Source organism: Neodiprion pinetum, chromosome 2 (assembly GCF_021155775.2).
Source record: "Neodiprion pinetum isolate iyNeoPine1 chromosome 2, iyNeoPine1.2, whole genome shotgun sequence".
In the NCBI taxonomy this organism is placed as follows: Eukaryota; Metazoa; Arthropoda; class Insecta; order Hymenoptera; family Diprionidae; genus Neodiprion; species Neodiprion pinetum.
In genome coordinates this window covers 27,914,577-27,940,149 of record NC_060233.1, presented here as the reverse complement: position 1 = coordinate 27,940,149, position 25,573 = coordinate 27,914,577, and the positions used below count along the sequence as shown (strand labels likewise).

At 37.5% G+C, this 25,573-nt stretch overlaps 2 protein-coding genes and 1 long non-coding RNA gene across 7 annotated transcripts; 1 reads left to right on the top strand and 2 right to left on the bottom strand.

Annotated features, from left to right (window-relative positions):
• Positions 1 to 132: 132 nt before the first annotated feature.
• Positions 133 to 15,110, top strand: LOC124211665 (uncharacterized). 4 transcript variants are annotated; one of them, XR_011176350.1, is made up of 12 exons: positions 133 to 242; positions 393 to 819; positions 1,300 to 1,481; positions 1,576 to 2,594; positions 2,721 to 3,027; positions 7,050 to 7,193; positions 10,978 to 11,031; positions 11,687 to 11,786; positions 12,464 to 12,625; positions 12,887 to 13,001; positions 13,570 to 13,652; positions 14,003 to 15,110. XR_011176350.1 is itself a non-coding variant. In XM_046610975.2 (6 exons), the coding sequence occupies exons 1-5, from the start codon at positions 196 to 198 to the stop codon at positions 3,005 to 3,007; spliced, it is 1,962 nt and encodes a 653-aa protein (XP_046466931.1). In that variant the 5' UTR covers positions 133 to 195; the 3' UTR covers positions 3,008 to 3,027; positions 3,839 to 4,558. The 4 variants fall into 4 exon arrangements, 3 of the variants coding, with proteins under 3 accessions (XP_046466931.1, XP_046466933.1, XP_046466930.1); XM_046610975.2 differs by lacking the exons at positions 7,050 to 7,193; positions 10,978 to 11,031; positions 11,687 to 11,786; ... (2 more) ...; positions 13,570 to 13,652; positions 14,003 to 15,110 and adding an exon at positions 3,839 to 4,558; XM_046610977.2 differs by lacking the exons at positions 7,050 to 7,193; positions 10,978 to 11,031; positions 11,687 to 11,786; ... (2 more) ...; positions 13,570 to 13,652; positions 14,003 to 15,110 and having other exon boundaries at positions 1,576 to 2,228; positions 2,397 to 2,594; positions 2,721 to 3,789.
• Positions 3,224 to 10,901, bottom strand: Kpc2 (Kip1 ubiquitination-promoting complex subunit 2). 2 transcript variants are annotated; one of them, XM_069133407.1, is made up of 9 exons: positions 10,610 to 10,901; positions 6,977 to 7,170; positions 6,020 to 6,213; positions 5,465 to 5,625; positions 5,077 to 5,288; positions 4,823 to 5,004; positions 4,444 to 4,634; positions 4,021 to 4,159; positions 3,224 to 3,929 (listed from the first exon to the last, which is right to left on the bottom strand). In XM_069133407.1, exons 2-9 carry the CDS (start codon positions 7,159 to 7,161, stop codon positions 3,787 to 3,789), a joined length of 1,407 nt encoding a protein of 468 aa, XP_068989508.1. In that variant the 5' UTR covers positions 7,162 to 7,170; positions 10,610 to 10,901; the 3' UTR covers positions 3,224 to 3,786. The 2 variants fall into 2 exon arrangements, with proteins under 2 accessions (XP_068989508.1, XP_046466934.1); XM_046610978.2 differs by lacking the exon at positions 10,610 to 10,901 and adding an exon at positions 7,509 to 7,624.
• A 7,847-nt stretch (positions 15,111 to 22,957) lies between the features above and the next one.
• Positions 22,958 to 25,566, bottom strand: LOC124212195 (uncharacterized). The gene is made up of 4 exons (XR_006881606.2): positions 25,443 to 25,566; positions 25,067 to 25,181; positions 24,416 to 24,498; positions 22,958 to 24,065 (listed from the first exon to the last, which is right to left on the bottom strand). It is a non-coding gene; the product is annotated as an uncharacterized lncRNA (long non-coding RNA).
• Positions 25,567 to 25,573: the final 7 nt, after the last annotated feature.

Genomic DNA, 25,573 nt, shown 5'->3' with positions numbered 1-25,573 from the left:
TAATTAAAAAAAAAGAACATTGCAATGACTTGATCAGAACCGGAGATATGGGCGTAATTACCTTTTATCTCTTTTGTTCATATCTCTGGCTGCGGATTAAAGTACTGCGCATGCGTCATTAAAGAGAGAAATAAGAGGTCATTTTCGTCTTTCCACATGCCATGCGTGACCACGCATCATGCTAAACATTTGTAAATGGCGTTCAAGCGGGATCATCGGAAGCAAGTGCCATGGTTTTCGCTGTAAGTAATGATCACTAGCAAATCGTGTCCTTTCGAAAAACTGGACTTTAGTCCATTCGTCGGAACGGTTTGAAATTAATTAGCCTTCAAGTGTCCTTTCCGAATTGAACTCGCTGTCAACATAACATAACCCCCAGTTGTACTTTTCAGCACCGAGTGGCACGACGTGTACGAACAAATTTATTCCAACGATACGGTTGAGCAGATTAAAGGCTACAAGAGGCTACTGGTATGGAAAGCGAGGCTTCCGAAATTGCCAGTTGGCGTCGAATGCACGCTGGCTATTATGCAAGTCTGCCTCAGAGACAGGGAAATCACCCCAAAGATTGACAAAGGAGATTTACCGGCTTATTATGAGAATGATCTCTGCCTGATGTACTCAACAACGATCATGAGGTTCCTTAATCACATAACCAACATCGGCGAAACTAAGCAATCTTCCCTTTTTCAAATAGCTAAACAGCTTAATATTCCACGATGGATTGTCAACATACGACACGATGCTGCACACGGCCATGAATTACCATCACTCGATGTATTGCGTATAGCTACAAATATACTACTCGAATGGCTACATGTAAGTTAAATTTTTTGCATATTGTCATACAAAGAAAGGAAGAACACTATGAAATCCATGTCAGTACTTGCCTAAAATTAAAAAAAAAAAGTTATAAACTTAGGATTGGGAATGTGAAATTTAGAAATACTTCCCCTAGGTATATGTGCAAATTAATTTTGTAAAAAAACAACATTTATAATCTACCTAGTTTATAATAATACGTCAACATATTTTTACAGTCTCAAACTGCTTGAAACTGATTCAAATTGTTGAAAAATGTGGCAATTTAGTTGTGGAAGTTTTGGAAAACATTGAACGAATTTAACCATTTTCTATCCGGCTTTTTAGAAGAACGTTCAGTTATGATTATGAAATTCATTTGTCACATAACTCTAATGGTGGATTCGCCTTGCAGAAACAGTATTCTCTGAGTGCAGGTTCCCCAGTCTTCAGCTAATGAAAGGAATTTTTATTTTGATTCTGTTTTACATTTTGAAGGAAGAATATTGGGCAACAGAATTGAAAGCTATGGAAGATAACATTACTAAACAAGCGGAAGAAGAGAATGAGCCAGAAGAAGCACAGACGTTAACGGATTTAATTGAATTGTGGATCGCAGTTGGTTTATATATCCATGCTGGTTACACCTCGATAAAAGACATACCTGATGCACAGTTAAGGTAAGAGAATAAGTTTACAGGAATAATTGGTGACTATAGATTTCATTAGATATAAAGTGAAATATGTTCTATTTGTTATTCTTTTTATTGTTAGAGAAACGTTGAGTAATTTACGAGCATATGCTTTGAACTTGCCAAACAACGAAAATACAGAATACACCGATATTGACGTCAATACAGAAACTCGAAATGACACTGATCCCTGTGATGATGAGAAACACGAACTGGTAGCAGAACAAAGCAATCTTTTGTGTCAAATATCTAAATATTTGAGCAAAAACAAATTTCCACCAGATAAAGACGAAATTATATTGAATGTTCTACTTGGAGGGGAAGCATTCCTTCCAAGCGAAGAATTTCTTGAGATATTTGGGAGGAGAAAGAAATCAAGTTCAGATACTGAAAACTGTAACTGTCTTCCATCACGTTTCATCAATTTTTGGCAAGAGTTTATAACAATGTTACATGAGAAGGAAATTTTACAAAAACTAATACTGCGGCTATTGGAACTGATAAATGATGAGACAGAGAATGAGCAAAAGCATCTTATTGCATCTTTGTGGATGAAATATATAGTGTCTAGTCTGTGCAAAATAAAATTAGCTCACAAAATCAAACATAGGTTGGAACATGTCGGAGAAAACAAAAGGAGGAGAACTTCGTCAACCATATTGTCTCTCAAAGTTCGAGACGAAGTTGATAGAAACTTTCCCGAACTTAGAGATATTTTATGGCTAAATGTCTTAGGTGAAATTCCCAGTTTCTTGACTGATATAGATTTTGTTAGAACAATCATTTCTAATCTGAATAGCAAATTTTCTAATCATTTCGTTGAACCACTTTTGGAACTGATAACACCCAGCATAAGGGATGACGTCAGGGAAAATCTTATTCATTTTATCAGTATTTATACAGCAGGGCAAAATATTGAAGACCAGACTGAATTAGTTGGTAACGAAAATGTCAAAACCATCAATGATTTTACTGCATTGTTTGAAGATCATATCAATGAAAATATCAGAAGTGATGAGCGATTGGAACAGTTCAATTTCGAAGATAATATTAAAATAGCAGATCTAACAACCAGAAATTCAAACTGGATACTTGAAAAAGGTACAGTTATTTTATCAACTACGAATTAGTATTTCAGTTTAAACCCAACCACCAGAAGAATATCTAACTATAGGAAAAATGGCATATTTCGTTCAGTTAACTGTAAAACAAATTTATTTTTCGTAGAAAAAAGTGTTGATTGGGGAAGTTGTCCAATTGGAATACTACCGTGGCAGTTGGATTCGATGGACACAGTGGATACAAGTTCGGTGGTCAATATAATAAGTGACACAGGTTCCAAAGATGTTGATATTGTACCAGGAATTATCAATAGTAAAAGTTTAATGATGAGAAGTAAAATAAATTGGAACAGCGTTTTGGGAAAAAAGAAGAGACCAAAGTGGAAAAAAAATCTCGGAAACATTGATAACATGGTCGATATGGCAATTCAAATTGTGAAGAAAAACTGTTGAATTCAAAACGTCCACTTCCGGTGTGTATTATGGACGTTTTTAACAAATTTATATTTTGCAACATGTTCCTTGCACGTAGTTTGATCGAATGTACACCGACTCACAATGAAGTATGTAGAATTGCCAATAACAAATTTTCCGTAAAATGATTCGTCGTAGCTGAAAGATAGGGCACAAGTAGGTATGCATATGCACTTCCGGGAACTGAGTAAATGCTAATGATTTCAGACAGAGTTTATTTGCTTCAGCGTTTAACAAAGTTTTCTTTCGACATTGAACTTCGCTCGAAAAAAATAGTTTAAAATTATGCATGCCATTTTGAATTGAAATAGGTATATAAACTAGATCTTGAAGGCCCATTTTAATATAAAAATATATTTGTTGGTGTACGCGAGTATACATAATAGTTTGTATACCATTTCATATGCGTAATAGTAGCAATTATTACATGTAAAATTCGTTAAATATCGTTAGGAATAAATATCAAGCACTTTATATACTTTCCTCACAATGATAGTACCTTTTTTACTATTACATATCACTATTTGCTACTGAGTAAGTAACGAACGAATAGCATAAATACTTTAACGATAATTTATATTTTGTTTTAATATTGACTAGAATGAACTTTAACATGCCAGGCAGTTAATAACAGTAACTTATCTTCAACGTATCATGAATTATATTTAAAAATTTTTAAATTTGTACTAGGCATTATAATTTTTTTTTTTTTCATTTTTTTTCTGTGATTCTGAAACAGTTTCTATACTCTGCTACTGTTAGCTCTCAACAAAACGATTCATGTGAATAGCATGTTTTTCCGCATGGTAGGTTTTGAAAATTTGGCTCAACACTGGTGAAGCTTCTGGGTCATTTATCCAGATATTCGCTGACATTGGACTCTCTAGCATCGATAAGTATGCTGAAAGGTGTAAATTTTATTCTCAAGTATTTGGCATTCAGTAACTCTCGAATATAATCTCATAGAAAACGTCGTTTGTTTTTTGACTCACCTAGTAACATTTTTGGACTGGTGAGACTGAGCTGTATGTGAGGGTTTGACATAATTGCTTTATAAATTGGCCCGTCAGGGTCCAGGCCTTCGTCCAAATCTTCTAAGCTAGGGCGTCTCTCACCTAAGAGCCATTCGCACTGAAAATATAAACAACTCTTGAAGAATTTGACATCGATGGTAAAAAATCTGCTTTTGCTTTGACATTTAATGTGAATTTAAAACTCATTTTGGTGTTGACACACAAAAAAAAAATCACAATTATGCCAATGATCATTTTCTATGTTTTAATCGTTATGAAATTGAAGTTGAGTGTCAATAATATTTGTTACTAATTTTTCTCGAATGTTTTAGGTTAAACAAGAATTGATAAAAATCTTAAAATACTCAGTAATATAGTAGAATAGAAAATCTAGCAACGTACTGCATTTGGTTGATTATTTCCAGTGACTTTCAGTGCTTCTATGATTTTCTTCTCCTCAAACCCCATCTCTTGAAGTGAGGATATCACCCTCGTGTTTGGTTTGAAATCGAGTTTTTTGAACTGACGAAAAGACTCTAACAGCAGAGCGACGACGTTAATCAAGTTTGGCTCTCTCTTGGAACTCTGACTACCTGTTCAATAATTACCCAGCATTGAGTTGAGGACAATATTCATATTCTGAATAAATTATCGCCTCGAGACTTAATCAGAGCGAATTTTCGGTAAAGAGGAACGTATTAAACTCAACTTGCCTATGCGGTAAGAGTACATGCCATAAAGCAGTCGTAAGTTGAGCAAGTTAGCTAAACTGCAACATTACCTCCTTTGAATAAATCGACACATGCTTCCTTGAGACTTCTCCTTCTGCCCGAAGTTCCTGAGGAACTAGGTCCTCCTGTATCCACATCTAGGCTCGCGTCTAACGATGGTAGCTCAAAATCTTCTTCATCTGGATCATCTCCATGCTCTATGAGCCACTCAAGTGCTTCAGAAGTATTCATCCTTACCAATGATGAATAAACAAGTAAGGAAAAGAAATTTGCACATTCATGCAATGATGCTAATGTTACTTACTTCCTGAGTCGTAGAGCTTTCAATACTTTCTTCTCCGAGAAGCCCATATCCATGAGATATTTAACAGACTTGGGATCATTTGGCGGTTTGCATCTGGTCTCCCATCTTTCCCTAATTACTTCATAAATTTTAGCTGCTTCAGGACTATGATTTAAAATCTTTGCAGAAGTTTGGACTAGTGTGATGAGAATCTTTCTTATTTCATTCTGAAACTGTCCATGTTGTGCGTTTAATCATTGTATTTTACTCAATATTTATCATTAGCCTAATAATTATTAGCACACTTTCTTACCTCGATAAACTTTTCAAAATCTTTCTAATAAAACATAGTTTTCTAAGAATAAAACAATACTACAAAACTCATATTTTATCATTATGAAATATTTACATCAGCTGGGCAATCGGCACTGGGCGCAGGTCGTGATGGGTTTTTAATTGGAAGTCCTGCCGTGATTCGAGCTATCACCTCCTCACTGGGTCCTTTTAGAATCTCTTCTGTTAGATTTTCTTTTATTATAACTGGATGGATCTCAACCATCAGCAACTCATCTGAAACAAAAAATCACCAGAAATCATCGAAGGAAACTGACATTGAACCAGCCTCAATCATTTTCCAAAATTCGATTTTGCTATTGAAGTGAAACTTCTTTAGCAGGGATAATAACAGAATGTTGTAAAACGCGATGTTTTGAAACGCACTGCAATGAAACGTGCTGCTATGAAACGTAATGTTTTGACACGTACCACTATATAAAGCACTGTTATGAAACGCAAACTACGCACAGGATTACCTATCCTCAGTCTCCTCTCTCTGTTACCGAGTTGTTGAAGCCATGGTGAATCACTTACATAAATTGCAGAAGTATCACTTCTGTTGCACACGTTTTTTTTACGTCTTTAGCAATATCCTATTCAATTTACTTCCAAGTTTTGCGATACTCACCAAACTTTTCAATGCCCTCTTCCTCTGCTTTTTTTTCATCAGATAACGATTTTAGTTTTGTTGCATGAACTAATCTAAAGCATGATGAAGGCTTTGATGTGTCTTGTCCATAAAAGTGTTTAGTTGCGACTGCTTTAATTTTTTCTATAGTAAAGTCTGGCTTGATGTTGATGCCAAACACATGGCCCTCCAAACTGAAAATATTATTGTGGTGATTACGATCTGTTCCTTCATTCTTGAACATGACGAATGTACCTAAGTAATCTCTCAAATTTGGGTACATTAAACATAGCGGTTATTCTGCTCGACATTTAAAATTGGTGAACTTTATAATACAACCACCAAAACTTCTCTACACAATAATGTAGTAACTAGTTAAATGTTTAATATCTTTAACCTGAGTAATGATATTATTATATACAATATTTTCTGATACTTAATTCTATATAACTGTGAAAATCCTATTCAAAATCGCCAGGGCAATTGAGAAAATGGATATTAACCCCTCGCCGTACCATTTAGTTCGGCAAGATCTGAGCCCAAGCAATATGAGACGATGCGCGCTAAATAGGCTAGAGTGATGCTGAAAACAGCTGCAATATGAGCCTAATCTTCAGTCTACGTGTCTGACTCGTGATCTTCATGTTTGATACGAAATATGTATCATGAGTCAGATTCGTCAAAGTACGGCAGAGGGTTATGAAAATTTAAATTCACATTTGTTTTTATTACATTCTATCTATTTTCTCATTTAGTATTTGTTAAATATTATTCTCTTTCAAATGTAATATAAAGCGATAATAGAAATAATGGCAACTTGTACGCACATGGTGGCTTTTCACTGATTTTCAGAATATTGTTTTTAAACTGAAAGGAAGTAGAGTACACTTTTTCATAACTTCATAGTACGAGAGTGCATGGTCGAATGGTTTTTTTTATAGGTAATGAAATGCAAACCTGATAATGTTAACTGAGAAACTCTCAGGGATTGACTGTGGTGACACAAACATTGTAACACCTGAATTTCTAGAGGGATTTCCTGGGTCCGCAGAAGAGAGAGCCGAGGAGCGCCTCCCGGCTTCTCGAGAGCTCCGTCTGCTACTCCAGGCTTCCAGTATTTGTCCACGCATCCATGGAAACATCAAGTAGCCCTGGACAATAAAAAAACTAATACGTATGTTGTCCAATTTTTCGGGAGTTTAAAGCAGCGTTCGAATACACGTGTCTTTGATCACAGGGTAGTTATAGTATTAGGTGATTTATGAGTGTTATTTTACATCGTCGTCAAGTCAGAGTTAATCGTTAATCCATAACTGATTATTCATTTCTCAATATGAAAGATTTAGGTTAAGCCAGATTAGAGTGCTCAAGTACGCGAAGTTGACATATTCCGGATACAGCGCGAGTGCAACACGATTACGCTAAATTTTTTACTCCCGATGGCAATAAAAATACCTTGACCTTAAAATTCTGGTAGTCGTTATTTTACCTTGAATATTTCCGTTCGTATTATTTTGACGTTTGCCTGCAACGGCGGCCATTTGCACGCAGTTCAAACAGTGTTGCCAACTCAGATTGTCATAATCCAGCTTGGGTCCTTGTGGCCTTGTAAAATCGCGCCAAAAACCGCCATTAATATTCATAATTATTCCAACAACTTTTCATTTGCTCTCTCGATCTTGAATTTTCGTAGGCATAGAATCGAAACGCTGTTTTAGCTAGTCGCAATTGAAGTATCTACGTTTGGTAGAGAAGCAGAATCGTTTTTCGAAAAGTGTTCGTATGAGAAAAAAATTCAGAGTAACTGTAATACATCACGGATGCGCTAATTTTGATCGAGATGAAATGGATGCTCCGTATATGAGACAGTATTTAACGCAGTGTCCTGCTTTAAAGACCTAAAAAGGTGATTGTCGGCAATTTTTTTTTTGATCGGGAGAGATAGAACGAAGCTTCTTAAAACTTCGAGTGTATTTAACACACATTTGAAAGGTACGAGCAAAAATTTTGACCATCGAAGGGCCTAGCCGCTTGAGTCTGGAATCCGCAGGAAAGATAAAGTACGTATTTTTTGTTTGAAATGTGATAACTAAAATCATTAGACATCATATCATTGTCATCATACATCATACATCATACATCATGCATCATATCATACATAGTATTGAAGTTGGAAACCAAAGTTTGGATGTCGGATGTTCGGATGTTCAGAAAGTGACGTCACCCAAAATTTTTTTCCTCTTGACGTCATCGATCTATATATACGAAAATCAGCTAGCCGAATTTCTCAGTCTGGAAACAACCGCGCAGTAAAGCGGACCTATGAGAATCGCGCTCCGCAGATTTCGAGTACCGGGTTCTCTACCTCCTGGATCCTGCGCTCCGGGTCCGCTACCTGGTGAAACTCGACTTCCAGGACAAGCGCTCCGTGATTCCTGCACTCCAGGTCCGCTACTTGGTGAAACCTGATTTCCAGGACAAGCGCTCCGTAGTTTTTTCGCTCCAGGTACGCTACGTGGTGAAACTCGACTTCCAGGACAAGCGCTCCGTAGTTACTGCACTCGAGGTCCGCTACCTGGTAAAACTCGACTTCTGAGACGAGCGGACTAACATTTATTACTCGTTGAACAATCCTCAAGCAGCGAGGGCGTGAGGTATCTGGAAAATATCGTATCATCTGGCAAAACACTGATAACGAGTAAGCGAGCGCAGCGAGCGCACGAGAACAAAACCAGCTAACTAGGCATCCGACCCCGAGCGAGCTTCGTTTGTAAAAACTGATATTATTTTGCGTATGGTAGTAAATTATTACAGTCTTCATGTTTTGTTCAAATTATTGTTGTTGTTTAAGAAGTCGTTGAAAATTCTTTACAGGAAAGGAGAAAGAAGGCGTTCTAATGACCTATGCTTAGAAGCGTAGTAAAGTTGTGTAATAATCCTTATTGTACGTAGTACGCGATCTATGACCCATCTTTTCCATCATACCATGTTTTCCAAATATCACCAGGCCCAGTTTCAGTTGACCAGTGAACTCCGCAGAGCACAGCAGAGCTGCTATACTTACGTTAAGGTAACGGAAATATATATTTACAATCAGTCAATTAAATCGATCCGCTAAAATCTCATTCGTGAATATTGTGTCATACCAAAGCAACATCTACGTTTCAGAAACAATCTGTCTATAAATATGGAAACTGAGATTTATGTTGGTGAGTAGGTAATATGCCGCATAGACGAATGAGTGTTGTGTTGTAAACACAGTAAAGATCCTGCTTTTGTTCAGTTACAAATTGAGAAGCGTAAAAATAGTGGCCCATTTGCTCATGGGTTGCCATGCAATATATTGAAAGTCACATCGATGAATTAAGCTGTTATGTCTTTTATTAAAAAATATTCAGTAGATTGCGGATTGTCGTACATGATTTAACGCGGTCAAAGCGAAGATTTGTGCTTATTTCATATTATCCGGTTAATCACTCAAGTTTTGGAAGTCGTGATAGAATCTACGCTAAAAAAGATCTGCTTGCGTTCAAGATCCTGTGCGATTACAAAAAACAATTCAAAATTCTGAAATAAAATACATGGAAATCATGGCATGTATATGGTTTTGTAAATGCTGTGCATACAATCATGCAGAGTATTTTATTGGTACAAATTCTGGGATCAATTCGAAGCGCTCCGGAAAACGAAGCATGCATTCAAATATCGTTTCATAGCCCGAGATCATTGAGGCATTGGATTTGTGTTTATAACGATACTGAAGTATTACACGTATATGATTGTGCTAATAAGAGAGTATTGCACGATCACCATAAGATATGTTTACATAAATTGTTGCCTGACGATAATATACGCGTCGTGTTCGAAAAAATTCAGCAACAAAATAATTACTGGAATTCTGGTGTATTTTCTATAGCTTTTGCAACTTCTATTGTTTATGGTGTGAATCCTTGTGAGGTTTAGTATGATATTTCAAGGATATAAGAGACAAATATATATCGACGCGATATGTTTGTCCACCTGAGGCAATGCATCGTCTATATGAATATCCGATGAACAAACAGTCTCACGCTATATACAGATTAGCAGTTCATGTAGATGATGAACAGGTAGTACATTTTGAAGAGTTTCAGGAAAAACCCAGTGAACACAATTATGTCAAACTGATGTCAGAATGACGTCATATCACGTCATGATTTACAACTGTCGCAGAACGGCAGCGTTATTAGCTGACCCGTTGACTAAAGAATATATCTTTAGTCAACAGCTGACCATCGATGGGCCTAGCCGATTGAGTCTGGAATCGGCAAGGAAGATAAAGTGCGTATTTCTTGTCCGAAATGTAAGAACTAAAATCATTATACATCATATCTTATCATCATACGTCATACATCATACATCATACATAGTATTGAAGTTCGAAACCAAAGTTTGGATGTTCGGATGTTCAGAAAGTCAACATTTTTTTTCTCTTGACGTCTTCAATCTATAGTGATCAGCTAGCCGAATTCCTCAGTCTGGAAACAACCGCGCGGTAGAGAGGACGTACGAGAATCGCGCTCCGCAGATTTCGAGTACCGGGTTCTTTACCTCCTGGATTCTGCGCTCCGGGTCCGTTTCGTGGCGCAACTCGAGTTCCAGGAGTAGCGCTCGGTAGTTTCTGTGCTCCAGGTCCGCTGCCTGGTGCTACTCGAGTTCCAGGAGAAGCGCGCGGTAGTTTCCATGCTCCAGGTCCGCTACCTGGTGAAACTCGACTTTCAGGACAAGTGCTCCGTAGTTTCTGCGCTCCAGGTCCAGTACCTGTTGAAACTCGACTTCCAGGACAAGCGCTACGTAGTTCTGACTGTCCAGGTTCTTGACCTGGTGACTTTTGACCTTCCGGACTAATTTTCAATTTTACAAGTTTGATTATTGAAAACGTCATGTTTTGTACCATCAAACCAAAATGCATGTTTCAGATAACACTTCGAATCGGAAAAAACCGAGCGACCAGGACCAACAAATTGCAATTGGTGAGTGTTTGGCATTATATAGGTACATAGGAATAGATGACAATAACGTCGTTCAATTAGAGCTAAAATTGCTGTGGTTAGTGTATCAGATCTGTTAGCACTTAGCTGGTTGTTCTGTGGTATTTTTTGTGGAAATTTATTATCATAAAATCACAATACGTTATACTTACATGCATCTGTAAACGTGATTTGTAGTATTACATAGAAAAAATCTTACGAGCAGATTCGGTTTACGTCACATGCACAAAGACGGTGTTCATTCTGTATACTGTGAAGCCAATACCAGAATTTTTTGGGGAGTCATCGTATCCCAGTCTCCCCTACAACTGTGTTATGTGTTAAAACACTGACAACGAGTAAGCGAACGCACGAGCAGAAAAATCAGTTACACTAGGCATCCGACCACGAGCGAGCTTTAGCGAGCGAGTGTTTTAAAACTTGTTATTTTTAATTCGCGCACCATTCTATTATCGATGTACCAAAATAACCCAAAAGGCAGTGATCTCGTGTTAATTGTCGAGCTAAAAGGTAAAACTTAACGATTTTTTTCTTCTGAACGAATATGAATGTGATTTAACGTATTTTATGAGTTTCTTAGTTCATCGATGATGAAAATATATGTCAATTCGAAGTAATTTTAGTTTTTACGTTTCAGACAAAAATTACGCACTCCATCTTTCCGGCCAATTCGAGATTCCAGCGACGAGGTGCTTCAATGACCAACTAATGACTTCGCCATTTTGCGACAATTGATGGTAAATAAATTTTTCTTGTACTGTCCAAATGTGAGTTGAACTACACTCGAAATTTTAAAAAGCTTCGTTAGTTATCTCCCTATAAAAAAAATAGCCGACAATCAACGTTTCGCTTGGAACTTATCGTATTTGATTGATAAAAAAAAAAAATATATGTACTTTTACCGATTTTTCATATGGCAGCATTTGAAGAATCCGGTTTCCTCTTTGAACCGACATGAAAGATAGTTTTTCTCCATTATCTGATTTCATTATTGACCTTTTTTCGGTGTTACTTGAAATTTAGCTATATAATTATTGATTGCTTTCAGCTTTTAACCATTTGTATGCTATAATAGTACAAAATTAATAATTATAATCAACTATTTTCGTGTCAACCAATAAGAAAAAGCTATGTTACTATTTGTGCACGGTGAGCATAACATTTTTATGATATTTAATGGCAATTGTAATTATATTTCATCTTGAAATTTTTCAAACTTGTCATGTTTACAGTAAATTATTTCAATCCATTTTTCGCGGAAGCCCACATTTCGTAGCTATCAATGCGCTAGAGAAATTTCTATAATTTCTTATAATTTTCTCATAATCTTCTTAGTCAAACCTGTATATGAAAAAAATATATTGATCCTCAGACAATATTTTCCACGTGTTGTAATACTGAAATTATTTATTAGTATTCGAGGTATGACCCGAGGTGGTTGGAGGTGGTCGGAAGTGTTTAAGGGAGGTTGCGGGGGATCGAGGTGGATGAGGAGAAGGACGGAAAGGAGGAGGAGGAGATAGATGAGGAGAAAAAAGTGGACGAGGAGGACGAGGATAACGAGGATTTCTGCACTGTGAGTATAACATTTTTATAATATTTCATGGCTATTGTAATTATATTTCATCTGAAATTTTTTACACTTGTCATGTTTACAATGAATTATTTAAACTCATTTCCCGCGCAAGTCCAAATTCCGTATCTATCAATGCGCTAATAAAATTTCTACAATGTTTTATAATTTTTCCATAATTTTCGTACAATGTGTCTATGCAAAAATTACATTAATGCTTACACAATATTTTTAATGTGTTCTAATACTGAAAACATTTATCAGTGATCGAGGTATAACCCGAGGTGGTTAGCCGTGGTCGTTAGAGGTGGTTGGCAGCGGTTGGAGGTGATCGGAGGTGGACGAGGAGGAGGACGAGGAAGACGAGGATTTGTGCTCGGTGAGTAAAACATTTTTATAATATTTGATGGCAATTGTAATTATATTTTATCAAAAATATTTCAAACTAGTCATGTTTACATTAAATTATTTCAATTCATTTTTCGCGCAAGCACATATTCAGTAGCTATGAATAAGCTCATATAATTTAATATATTATTAATTACTTAATTAATATTCTTATAATATTTGATGGCAATTGTAATTATGTTGTATCTGAAATTTTTCAAACTTATCATGCTTACATTAAATTATTTCAATTCATTTTTCGCGCAAGCACATATTCAGTAGCTATGAATAAGCTCATATAATTTATTATATTATTAATTAATTAATTAATATTCTTATAATATTTAATGACAATTGTCATTATATTTTATTTAAAATTTTTCAAACTTGTCACGTTTACAACAAATTATTTCAATTCATTTCTCGCGCAAGCACATGTTCAGTAGCTTCAAATGCGCTAATAAACTTGATTATATTATTAATTAATTAATTAATTATATTAATCCTTGAACAGTGTTTTTGATGTGTTCTTATACTAAAAATATTCATTACTATTCAAGGTATAACCCGAGGTAGTTCGCGGTGGTTGCGGGTGATCGAGGTGGGCGAGGAGGAGGACGAGGATGACGAGGACTTGTACACTGTGAGTATAACATTTTTATTATATTCATTAGAGTAGGAGTAGGATCAGGAGTAGGAGTAGTGGGAGTTGAAGTAGAAGTGGTAGAAGTCGGAGTAGGAATAAGAGTAGTCGTAGTAGTAGGAGTTGGAGTAGAGTAGGAGTAGAAGTAGATGTATGCGGGGAGGGGCGGGGAGGGGATATTATCATATCAAGTTATCAGTAATAAGCAATTGCGGGTAAAATATTAGCTTACTTTTGTAAGTATTTATGAATATAGCCTCTACGAATATTCATTGTTGGTATATAAGGTCTGGCAACGTACCTACTTTCTGTAAGAGATGTTGAAGATTTTCAACACAATTATGTTTCAGTTCTGTGCCCCACCTAGTGATCCACTAGTACATATCCTCCGACGTGACATCGCTCCGCTACGTACGAAGAAGAAAAGATTTATTAGGATGCAAATTGCTCCTCTCTTCTTGCCATTGTGCTTTCAGCCATTGTTGTGCTGTGTGTTTAAAATTTAGGACAGTATATAATATAGAATAACAGGTACAGCTACGAATACAGCACTACAATAAATCTTATAGAAATGAGCTCTCATTGAGATTTATCTGTATTTATAACTCGACGCGAGAAGGCAAAAATCAATGTAATGCCATCTGTAAGGTAATTGGACTCGTATTTGCACTACGAGAACTCGTTGGGCATTTTGCGGTGAAATTTGAAAAATTGTTGTACAAGAAATTAAATAACTATAAAAATGGATAAAAAATATTATCTCTAATAGTGAATGTAGCTAATACAGCTTGAACCGTATATTGATTATGTTAATGATCTATTGTGACAAGATCGGAATTAGATAAGCTCTCTAAATACTCTTTTCTAGTCTATTAATTTATATCATGTATATGTAAATGTATATTTCTTCAGTTTGTACAATCATTGCACTAGGATTACCCTTGCCATGTTTTATGGTGCGCTTGTGTAATTTGTATATTATTAACCTTACGTTTCACTCCATTTGCGACAAGTTGTTAGTGTTTACATTTCTTGGCAATTATTTATGTACATGTATGTGTATATATATATACGTATACTTATGCATGTGTATATAAATATATACACATATTTAAAACTAGACTTTTACAATAAACACAGAGGTCTTAGTATATTCACATACGGATTTCTGTGTATAGGTGTACTTGAACTAAAATATCCTTACCTCTAATACGGATTTCTTCGTAATTCGCATTTGTTTTTGTAACCCAATGTCCTACGTATAATGGCAAAAATCGAGATCCAACTTAACTGAGTCTCAAAGCCCAGTTGACATAAAAGCAGCTGTTTGATAGAAATTATAGTTTGTAGTTTACACAGCCCATTGCATGATATTTCATTATAAATACATATGTTTCAATGTATTTAGGAATAATTTATCAAATGTACAGAGGTCATGTGCAAATAATAAATGAATTCGACCGCAGTTTGATGTATTCATTGGAGCTTTAACAATAAATTTAAGCTTTGTTACTTCTTTTATTTTATTATGGATAATCAAAAACATTTCCGACTATTCGTGCTGTGGAAGCATGGGGATTAAACCAAATGTAGCAAAAGATTAGAAACAGTGTATGTAGAGTACGGGTATTTTTCTAATAATGCAAACACGTGCCGCTAGCTTAGTTTTGACATATCTAGAATACCACGCCTTGCGAATTAGCTTTCCAGACAGAGATGAATGATGAATTTTAAGGACTGCATTATCGTTGTTGAATACTCTATGCTTCATGGGAAAAGAAAATCTGTAACGATAAAATTGATGCACCGGATCGTCGTCGACTTTAACTTTCGAAATGTCCTACCATTTCCGAACACCTCCAACCATCCTATCTACCTATATTACTAGATTAGCTATGATATGAAAAGAGAAGTATTTTTCATTTCGAAATGGGATTTTATTCGACGCGCCCTCGATGTATTCCATAACATTAGTATTCATAATTATTCCAACAACTTTTCATTTGCTCTCTCGATCTTGAATTTTCATAGGCATAGAATCGAAACGCTGTTTTAGCTGGTCGCAAGTGAAGCATCTGCGTTGGGTGGAGGAGCAGAATTGTTTTTCGAAAAGTATTCGGATGGAAAAAAATTCAGAGTAACTGTAATACATCACGGATACGCTAATTTTGAACGAGATGAAATGGATGCTTCGTATATGAGACAGTATTTAACGCTGCGTAGTGGTTTAAAGACCTAGAAAGGTGATAGGGAGAGAAAGAACGACGCTTCTTAACACTTCGAGTGTATTTTAACACACATTTGAAAGATACGAGCGAAATTTTTCATCATCCAACTGTCGCAGAACGGCAGCGTTATTAGCCGACCCGTTCACTGAAGAATATATCTGCAGTCAACGGCTGACCATCGAAGGGACTGGTCGCTTGAGTCTGGAATCGGCAGGAGAGATAAAGTGTGTATTTCTTGTATGAAACGTGAAAACTAAAATCATTATACATCATATCATATCATCATACATCATACATCATACATCATACATCGTACATCGTACATCATACATCATACATCGTACATCATACATCATACATCATCATACGTAGTATTACAGTTCGAAACCAAAGTTTGAATTTTCGGATGTTCGGAAAGTGACGTCACCAATCTAAAATCGGCTAGCCGAGTTCCTCAGTCGGGTAACAACCGCGCAGTAGAGCGGACGGATGAGAGTCGCGCTCCGCAAATTTCGAGTACCGGGTTCTCAACCTCACGGATCCCGCGCTTCGGGCCGCTACGTATTTCGAGTACCGGGTTCTCAACCTCCCGGATCCCGCGCTTCGGGTCCGCTACGCGGTGAAGCTCGACTTCCAGGATAAGCGCTCCGTGGTTCCTGGTTCATGTTTACAATAAATTATTTCAATTCGTTTTTCGCGCAAGCCGAAATTCAGTAACTGTCAGTCCGCTAATAAAATTTCTCGACTTCCAGGATAAGCGCTCCGTGGTTCCTGGTTCATGTTTACAATAAATTATTTCAATTCGTTTTTCGCGCAAGCCGAAATTCAGTAACTGTCAGTCCGCTAATAAAATTTCTCGACTTCCAGGATAAGCGCTCCGTGGTTCCTGGTTCATGTTTACAATAAATTATTTCAATTCGTTTTTCGCGCAAGCCGAAATTCAGTAACTGTCAGTCCGCTAATAAAATTTCTCGACTTCCAGGATAAGCGCTCCGTGGTTCCTGGTTCATGTTTACAATAAATTATTTCAATTCGTTTTTCGCGCAAGCCGAAATTCAGTAGCTGTCAGTCCGCTAATAAAATTTCTCGACTTCCAGGATAAGCGCTCCGTGGTTCCTGGTTCATGTTTACAATAAATTATTTCAATTCGTTTTTCGCGCAAGCCGAAATTCAGTAGCTGTCAGTCCGCTAATAAAATTTCTCGACTTCCAGGATAAGCGCTCCGTGGTTCCTGGTTCATGTTTACAATAAATTATTTCAATTCGTTTTTCGCGCAAGCCGAAATTCAGTAACTGTCAGTCCGCTAATAAAATTTCTCGACTTCCAGGATAAGCGCTCCGTGGTTCCTGGTTCATGTTTACAATAAATTATTTCAATTCGTTTTTCGCGCAGGCCGAAATTCAGTAACTGTCAGTCCGCTAATAAAATTTCTCGACTTCCAGGATAAGCGCTCCGTGGTTCCTGGTTCATGTTTACAATAAATTATTTCAATTCGTTTTTCGCGCAAGCCGAAATTCAGTAACTGTCAGTCCGCTAATAAAATTTCTCGACTTCCAGGATAAGCGCTCCGTGGTTCCTGGTTCATGTTTACAATAAATTATTTCAATTCGTTTTTCGCGCAAGCCGAAATTCAGTAGCTGTCAGTCCGCTAATAAAATTTCTCGACTTCCAGGATAAGCGCTCCGTGGTTCCTGGTTCATGTTTACAATAAATTATTTCAATTCGTTTTTCGCGCAAGCCGAAATTCAGTAGCTGTCAGTCCGCTAATAAAATTTCTCGACTTCCAGGATAAGCGCTCCGTGGTTCCTGGTTCATGTTTACAATAAATTATTTCAATTCGTTTTTCGCGCAAGCCGAAATTCAGTAGCTGTCAGTCCGCTAATAAAATTTCTCGACTTCCAGGATAAGCGCTCCGTGGTTCCTGGTTCATGTTTACAATAAATTATTTCAATTCGTTTTTCGCGCAAGCCGAAATTCAGTAGCTGTCAGTCCGCTAATAAAATTTCTCGACTTCCAGGATAAGCGCTCCGTGGTTCCTGGTTCATGTTTACAATAAATTATTTCAATTCGTTTTTCGCGCAAGCCGAAATTCAATAGCTGTCAGTACGCTAATAAAATTTCTATAACTTTATAATCTTCTCATAATCTTTTTGGTAAAATATGTCGATAAAAAAATTATATTAAACCTTACACATTATTTTTGATTTGTTCTCATGCTGAAAATATTTATTAGTATTCGAGGTATAACTCGAGGTGGTTGGCGGTGGTCGTTGGAGGTGGATGGGGGTGGTTGCGGGTAATCTCGGTGATTCAGGAGGAGGAGGACGAGGATTTGTGCTGGGTGAGTAAAACACTTTTATAACATTTGATGGCAATTGTAATTATATTTCATCTGAAATATTACAAACTTGTCACGTTTACAATAAATTATTTCAATTCATCTTTCGTGCAAGCACATATTCAGTAGCTATGAATAATCTTGTACAATTTATTATATTATTAATTAATTAATTAGTATTCTTATAATATTTAATGGCAATTGTAATTATATTTCATCTGAAATATTACAAACTTGTCACGTTTACAATAAATTATTTCAATTCATATTTCGTGCAAGCACATATTCAGTAGCTATGAATAATCTTGTACAATTCATTATAATATTAGATAATTGATTAATTACATTAATCCTTACACAATATTTTTGATGTGTTCCTATACTGAAAATATTCATTACTATTCCAGGTATTACCCGAGGTGGTCGGAGGTGGACGAGGAGGAGGACGAGCTGGACGAGGAGGAGGACCAGGTGGACGAGGAGGAGGACGAGGTGGCCGAGGAGGAGGCGGGGTGGGTCGTGGGAGAGGACCTCTCCTCTCCTCAGAGGAGGGGAGGGGGAGGGGCAGTGAAGGGGGAGAGGTGGGCGGGGAGGGGGAAGGGAAGGGAAGGGAAGGGAAGGGGGGAAGGGGAGGGGAGGGGAGGGTGGCGGGGCGGGGCCGGGAGGGGGAGGAGGAGGGGGAGGGAAGGGGGAGGGAGGGAGGGAGGGAGGGCGGGCGGGAGGGAGGGCGGGCGGGAGGGAGGGAGGGAGGGAGGGAGGGCGCGGGGAGGGGGGGGGGGTGTACTGCTCTATTAACTCTAACGGGCTCGCATTGACATCCGTCCGCCACTCTCTCTCTCTCCCTCCCTCCCTCCCTCCCTCCCGCCCGCCCTCCCTCCCTCCCTCCCGCCCGCCCGCCCTCCCTCCCTCCCTCCCTCCCTCCCCCCCCTCCCTCCCCCTCCCCCTTCCCTCCCCCTCCTCCTCCCCCTCCCGGCCCCGCCCCGCCACCCTCCCCTCCCCTCCCCTTCCCCCCTTCCCTTCCCTTCCCTTCCCTTCCCCCTCCCCGCCCACCTCTCCCCCTTCACTGCCCCTCCCCCTCCCCTCCTCTGAGGAGAGGAGAGGTCCTCTCCCACGACCCACCCCGCCTCCTCCTCGGCCACCTCGTCCTCCTCCTCGTCCACCTGGTCCTCCTCCTCGTCCAGCTCGTCCTCCTCCTCGTCCACCTCCGACCACCTCGGGTAATACCTGGAATAGTAATGAATATTTTCAGTATAGGAACACATCAAAAATATTGTGTAAGGATTAATGTAATTAATCAATTATCTAATATTATAATGAATTGTACAAGATTATTCATAGCTACTGAATATGTGCTTGCACGAAATATGAATTGAAATAATTTATTGTAAACGTGACAAGTTTGTAATATTTCAGATGAAATATAATTACAATTGCCATTAAATATTATAAGAATACTAATTAATTAATTAATAATATAATAAATTGTACAAGATTATTCATAGCTACTGAATATGTGCTTGCACGAAAGATGAATTGAAATAATTTATTGTAAACGTGACAAGTTTGTAATATTTCAGATGAAATATAATTACAATTGCCATCAAATGTTATAAAAGTGTTTTACTCACCCAGCACAAATCCTCGTCCTCCTCCTCCTGAATCACCGAGATTACCCGCAACCACCCCCATCCACCTCCAACGACCACCGCCAACCACCTCGAGTTATACCTCGAATACTAATAAATATTTTCAGCATGAGAACAAATCAAAAATAATGTGTAAGGTTTAATATAATTTTTTTATCGACATATTTTACCAAAAAGATTATGAGAAGATTATAAAGTTATAGAAATTTTATTAGCGTACTGACAGCTATTGAATTTCGGCTTGCGCGAAAAACGAATTGAAATAATTTATTGTAAACATGAACCAGGAACCACGGAGCGCTTATCCTGGAAGTCGAGAAATTTTATTAGCGGACTGACAGCTACTGAATTTCGGCTTGCGCGAAAAACGAATTGAAATAATTTATTGTAAACATGAACCAGGAACCACGGAGCGCTTATCCTGGAAGTCGAGAAATTTTATTAGCGGACTGACAGCTACTGAATTTCGGCTTGCGCGAAAAACGAATTGAAATAATTTATTGTAAACATGAACCAGGAACCACGGAGCGCTTATCCTGGAAGTCGAGAAATTTTATTAGCGGACTGACAGCTACTGAATTTCGGCTTGCGCGAAAAACGAATTGAAATAATTTATTGTAAACATGAACCAGGAACCACGGAGCGCTTATCCTGGAAGTCGAGAAATTTTATTAGCGGACTGACAGCTACTGAATTTCGGCTTGCGCGAAAAACGAATTGAAATAATTTATTGTAAACATGAACCAGGAACCACGGAGCGCTTATCCTGGAAGTCGAGAAATTTTATTAGCGGACTGACAGTTACTGAATTTCGGCTTGCGCGAAAAACGAATTGAAATAATTTATTGTAAACATGAACCAGGAACCACGGAGCGCTTATCCTGGAAGTCGAGAAATTTTATTAGCGGACTGACAGTTACTGAATTTCGGCCTGCGCGAAAAACGAATTGAAATAATTTATTGTAAACATGAACCAGGAACCACGGAGCGCTTATCCTGGAAGTCGAGAAATTTTATTAGCGGACTGACAGTTACTGAATTTCGGCTTGCGCGAAAAACGAATTGAAATAATTTATTGTAAACATGAACCAGGAACCACGGAGCGCTTATCCTGGAAGTCGAGAAATTTTATTAGCGGACTGACAGCTACTGAATTTCGGCTTGCGCGAAAAACGAATTGAAATAATTTATTGTAAACATGAACCAGGAACCACGGAGCGCTTATCCTGGAAGTCGAGAAATTTTATTAGCGGACTGACAGCTACTGAATTTCGGCTTGCGCGAAAAACGAATTGAAATAATTTATTGTAAACATGAACCAGGAACCACGGAGCGCTTATCCTGGAAGTCGAGAAATTTTATTAGCGGACTGACAGTTACTGAATTTCGGCTTGCGCGAAAAACGAATTGAAATAATTTATTGTAAACATGAACCAGGAACCACGGAGCGCTTATCCTGGAAGTCGAGAAATTTTATTAGCGGACTGACAGTTACTGAATTTCGGCTTGCGCGAAAAACGAATTGAAATAATTTATTGTAAACATGAACCAGGAACCACGGAGCGCTTATCCTGGAAGTCGAGAAATTTTATTAGCGGACTGACAGTTACTGAATTTCGGCTTGCGCGAAAAACGAATTGAAATAATTTATTGTAAACATGAACCAGGAACCACGGAGCGCTTATCCTGGAAGTCGAGCTTCACCGCGTAGCGGACCCGAAGCGCGGGATCCGGGAGGTTGAGAACCCGGTACTCGAAATACGTAGCGGCCCGAAGCGCGGGATCCGTGAGGTTGAGAACCCGGTACTCGAAATTTGCGGAGCGCGACTCTCATCCGTCCGCTCTACTGCGCGGTTGTTACCCGACTGAGGAACTCGGCTAGCCGATTTTAGATTGGTGACGTCACTTTCCGAACATCCGAAAATTCAAACTTTGGTTTCGAACTGTAATACTACGTATGATGATGTATGATGTATGATGTACGATGTATGATGTATGATGTACGATGTACGATGTATGATGTATGATGTATGATGTATGATGATATGATATGATGTATAATGATTTTAGTTTTCACGTTTCATACAAGAAATACACACTTTATCTCTCCTGCCGATTCCAGACTCAAGCGACCAGTCCCTTCGATGGTCAGCCGTTGACTGCAGATATATTCTTCAGTGAACGGGTCGGCTAATAACGCTGCCGTTCTGCGACAGTTGGATGATGAAAAATTTCGCTCGTATCTTTCAAATGTGTGTTAAAATACACTCGAAGTGTTAAGAAGCGTCGTTCTTTCTCTCCCTATCACCTTTCTAGGTCTTTAAACCACTACGCAGCGTTAAATACTGTCTCATATACGAAGCATCCATTTCATCTCGTTCAAAATTAGCGTATCCGTGATGTATTACAGTTACTCTGAATTTTTTTCCATCCGAATACTTTTCGAAAAACAATTCTGCTCCTCCACCCAACGCAGATGCTTCACTTGCGACCAGCTAAAACAGCGTTTCGATTCTATGCCTATGAAAATTCAAGATCGAGAGAGCAAATGAAAAGTTGTTGGAATAATTATGAATACTAATGTTATGGAATACATCGAGGGCGCGTCGAATAAAATCCCATTTCGAAATGAAAAATACTTCTCTTTTCATATCATAGCTAATCTAGTAATATAGGTAGATAGGATGGTTGGAGGTGTTCGGAAATGGTAGGACATTTCGAAAGTTAAAGTCGACGACGATCCGGTGCATCAATTTTATCGTTACAGATTTTCTTTTCCCATGAAGCATAGAGTATTCAACAACGATAATGCAGTCCTTAAAATTCATCATTCATCTCTGTCTGGAAAGCTAATTCGCAAGGCGTGGTATTCTAGATATGTCAAAACTAAGCTAGCGGCACGTGTTTGCATTATTAGAAAAATACCCGTACTCTACATACACTGTTTCTAATCTTTTGCTACATTTGGTTTAATCCCCATGCTTCCACAGCACGAATAGTCGGAAATGTTTTTGATTATCCATAATAAAATAAAAGAAGTAACAAAGCTTAAATTTATTGTTAAAGCTCCAATGAATACATCAAACTGCGGTCGAATTCATTTATTATTTGCACATGACCTCTGTACATTTGATAAATTATTCCTAAATACATTGAAACATATGTATTTATAATGAAATATCATGCAATGGGCTGTGTAAACTACAAACTATAATTTCTATCAAACAGCTGCTTTTATGTCAACTGGGCTTTGAGACTCAGTTAAGTTGGATCTCGATTTTTGCCATTATACGTAGGACATTGGGTTACAAAAACAAATGCGAATTACGAAGAAATCCGTATTAGAGGTAAGGATATTTTAGTTCAAGTACACCTATACACAGAAATCCGTATGTGAATATACTAAGACCTCTGTGTTTATTGTAAAAGTCTAGTTTTAAATATGTGTATATATTTATATACACATGCATAAGTATACGTATATATATATACACATACATGTACATAAATAATTGCCAAGAAATGTAAACACTAACAACTTGTCGCAAATGGAGTGAAACGTAAGGTTAATAATATACAAATTACACAAGCGCACCATAAAACATGGCAAGGGTAATCCTAGTGCAATGATTGTACAAACTGAAGAAATATACATTTACATATACATGATATAAATTAATAGACTAGAAAAGAGTATTTAGAGAGCTTATCTAATTCCGATCTTGTCACAATAGATCATTAACATAATCAATATACGGTTCAAGCTGTATTAGCTACATTCACTATTAGAGATAATATTTTTTATCCATTTTTATAGTTATTTAATTTCTTGTACAACAATTTTTCAAATTTCACCGCAAAATGCCCAACGAGTTCTCGTAGTGCAAATACGAGTCCAATTACCTTACAGATGGCATTACATTGATTTTTGCCTTCTCGCGTCGAGTTATAAATACAGATAAATCTCAATGAGAGCTCATTTCTATAAGATTTATTGTAGTGCTGTATTCGTAGCTGTACCTGTTATTCTATATTATATACTGTCCTAAATTTTAAACACACAGCACAACAATGGCTGAAAGCACAATGGCAAGAAGAGAGGAGCAATTTGCATCCTAATAAATCTTTTCTTCTTCGTACGTAGCGGAGCGATGTCACGTCGGAGGATATGTACTAGTGGATCACTAGGTGGGGCACAGAACTGAAACATAATTGTGTTGAAAATCTTCAACATCTCTTACAGAAAGTAGGTACGTTGCCAGACCTTATATACCAACAATGAATATTCGTAGAGGCTATATTCATAAATACTTACAAAAGTAAGCTAATATTTTACCCGCAATTGCTTATTACTGATAACTTGATATGATAATATCCCCTCCCCGCCCCTCCCCGCATACATCTACTTCTACTCCTACTCTACTCCAACTCCTACTACTACGACTACTCTTATTCCTACTCCGACTTCTACCACTTCTACTTCAACTCCCACTACTCCTACTCCTGATCCTACTCCTACTCTAATGAATATAATAAAAATGTTATACTCACAGTGTACAAGTCCTCGTCATCCTCGTCCTCCTCCTCGCCCACCTCGATCACCCGCAACCACCGCGAACTACCTCGGGTTATACCTTGAATAGTAATGAATATTTTTAGTATAAGAACACATCAAAAACACTGTTCAAGGATTAATATAATTAATTAATTAATTAATAATATAATCAAGTTTATTAGCGCATTTGAAGCTACTGAACATGTGCTTGCGCGAGAAATGAATTGAAATAATTTGTTGTAAACGTGACAAGTTTGAAAAATTTTAAATAAAATATAATGACAATTGTCATTAAATATTATAAGAATATTAATTAATTAATTAATAATATAATAAATTATATGAGCTTATTCATAGCTACTGAATATGTGCTTGCGCGAAAAATGAATTGAAATAATTTAATGTAAGCATGATAAGTTTGAAAAATTTCAGATACAACATAATTACAATTGCCATCAAATATTATAAGAATATTAATTAAGTAATTAATAATATATTAAATTATATGAGCTTATTCATAGCTACTGAATATGTGCTTGCGCGAAAAATGAATTGAAATAATTTAATGTAAACATGACTAGTTTGAAATATTTTTGATAAAATATAATTACAATTGCCATCAAATATTATAAAAATGTTTTACTCACCGAGCACAAATCCTCGTCTTCCTCGTCCTCCTCCTCGTCCACCTCCGATCACCTCCAACCGCTGCCAACCACCTCTAACGACCACGGCTAACCACCTCGGGTTATACCTCGATCACTGATAAATGTTTTCAGTATTAGAACACATTAAAAATATTGTGTAAGCATTAATGTAATTTTTGCATAGACACATTGTACGAAAATTATGGAAAAATTATAAAACATTGTAGAAATTTTATTAGCGCATTGATAGATACGGAATTTGGACTTGCGCGGGAAATGAGTTTAAATAATTCATTGTAAACATGACAAGTGTAAAAAATTTCAGATGAAATATAATTACAATAGCCATGAAATATTATAAAAATGTTATACTCACAGTGCAGAAATCCTCGTTATCCTCGTCCTCCTCGTCCACTTTTTTCTCCTCATCTATCTCCTCCTCCTCCTTTCCGTCCTTCTCCTCATCCACCTCGATCCCCCGCAACCTCCCTTAAACACTTCCGACCA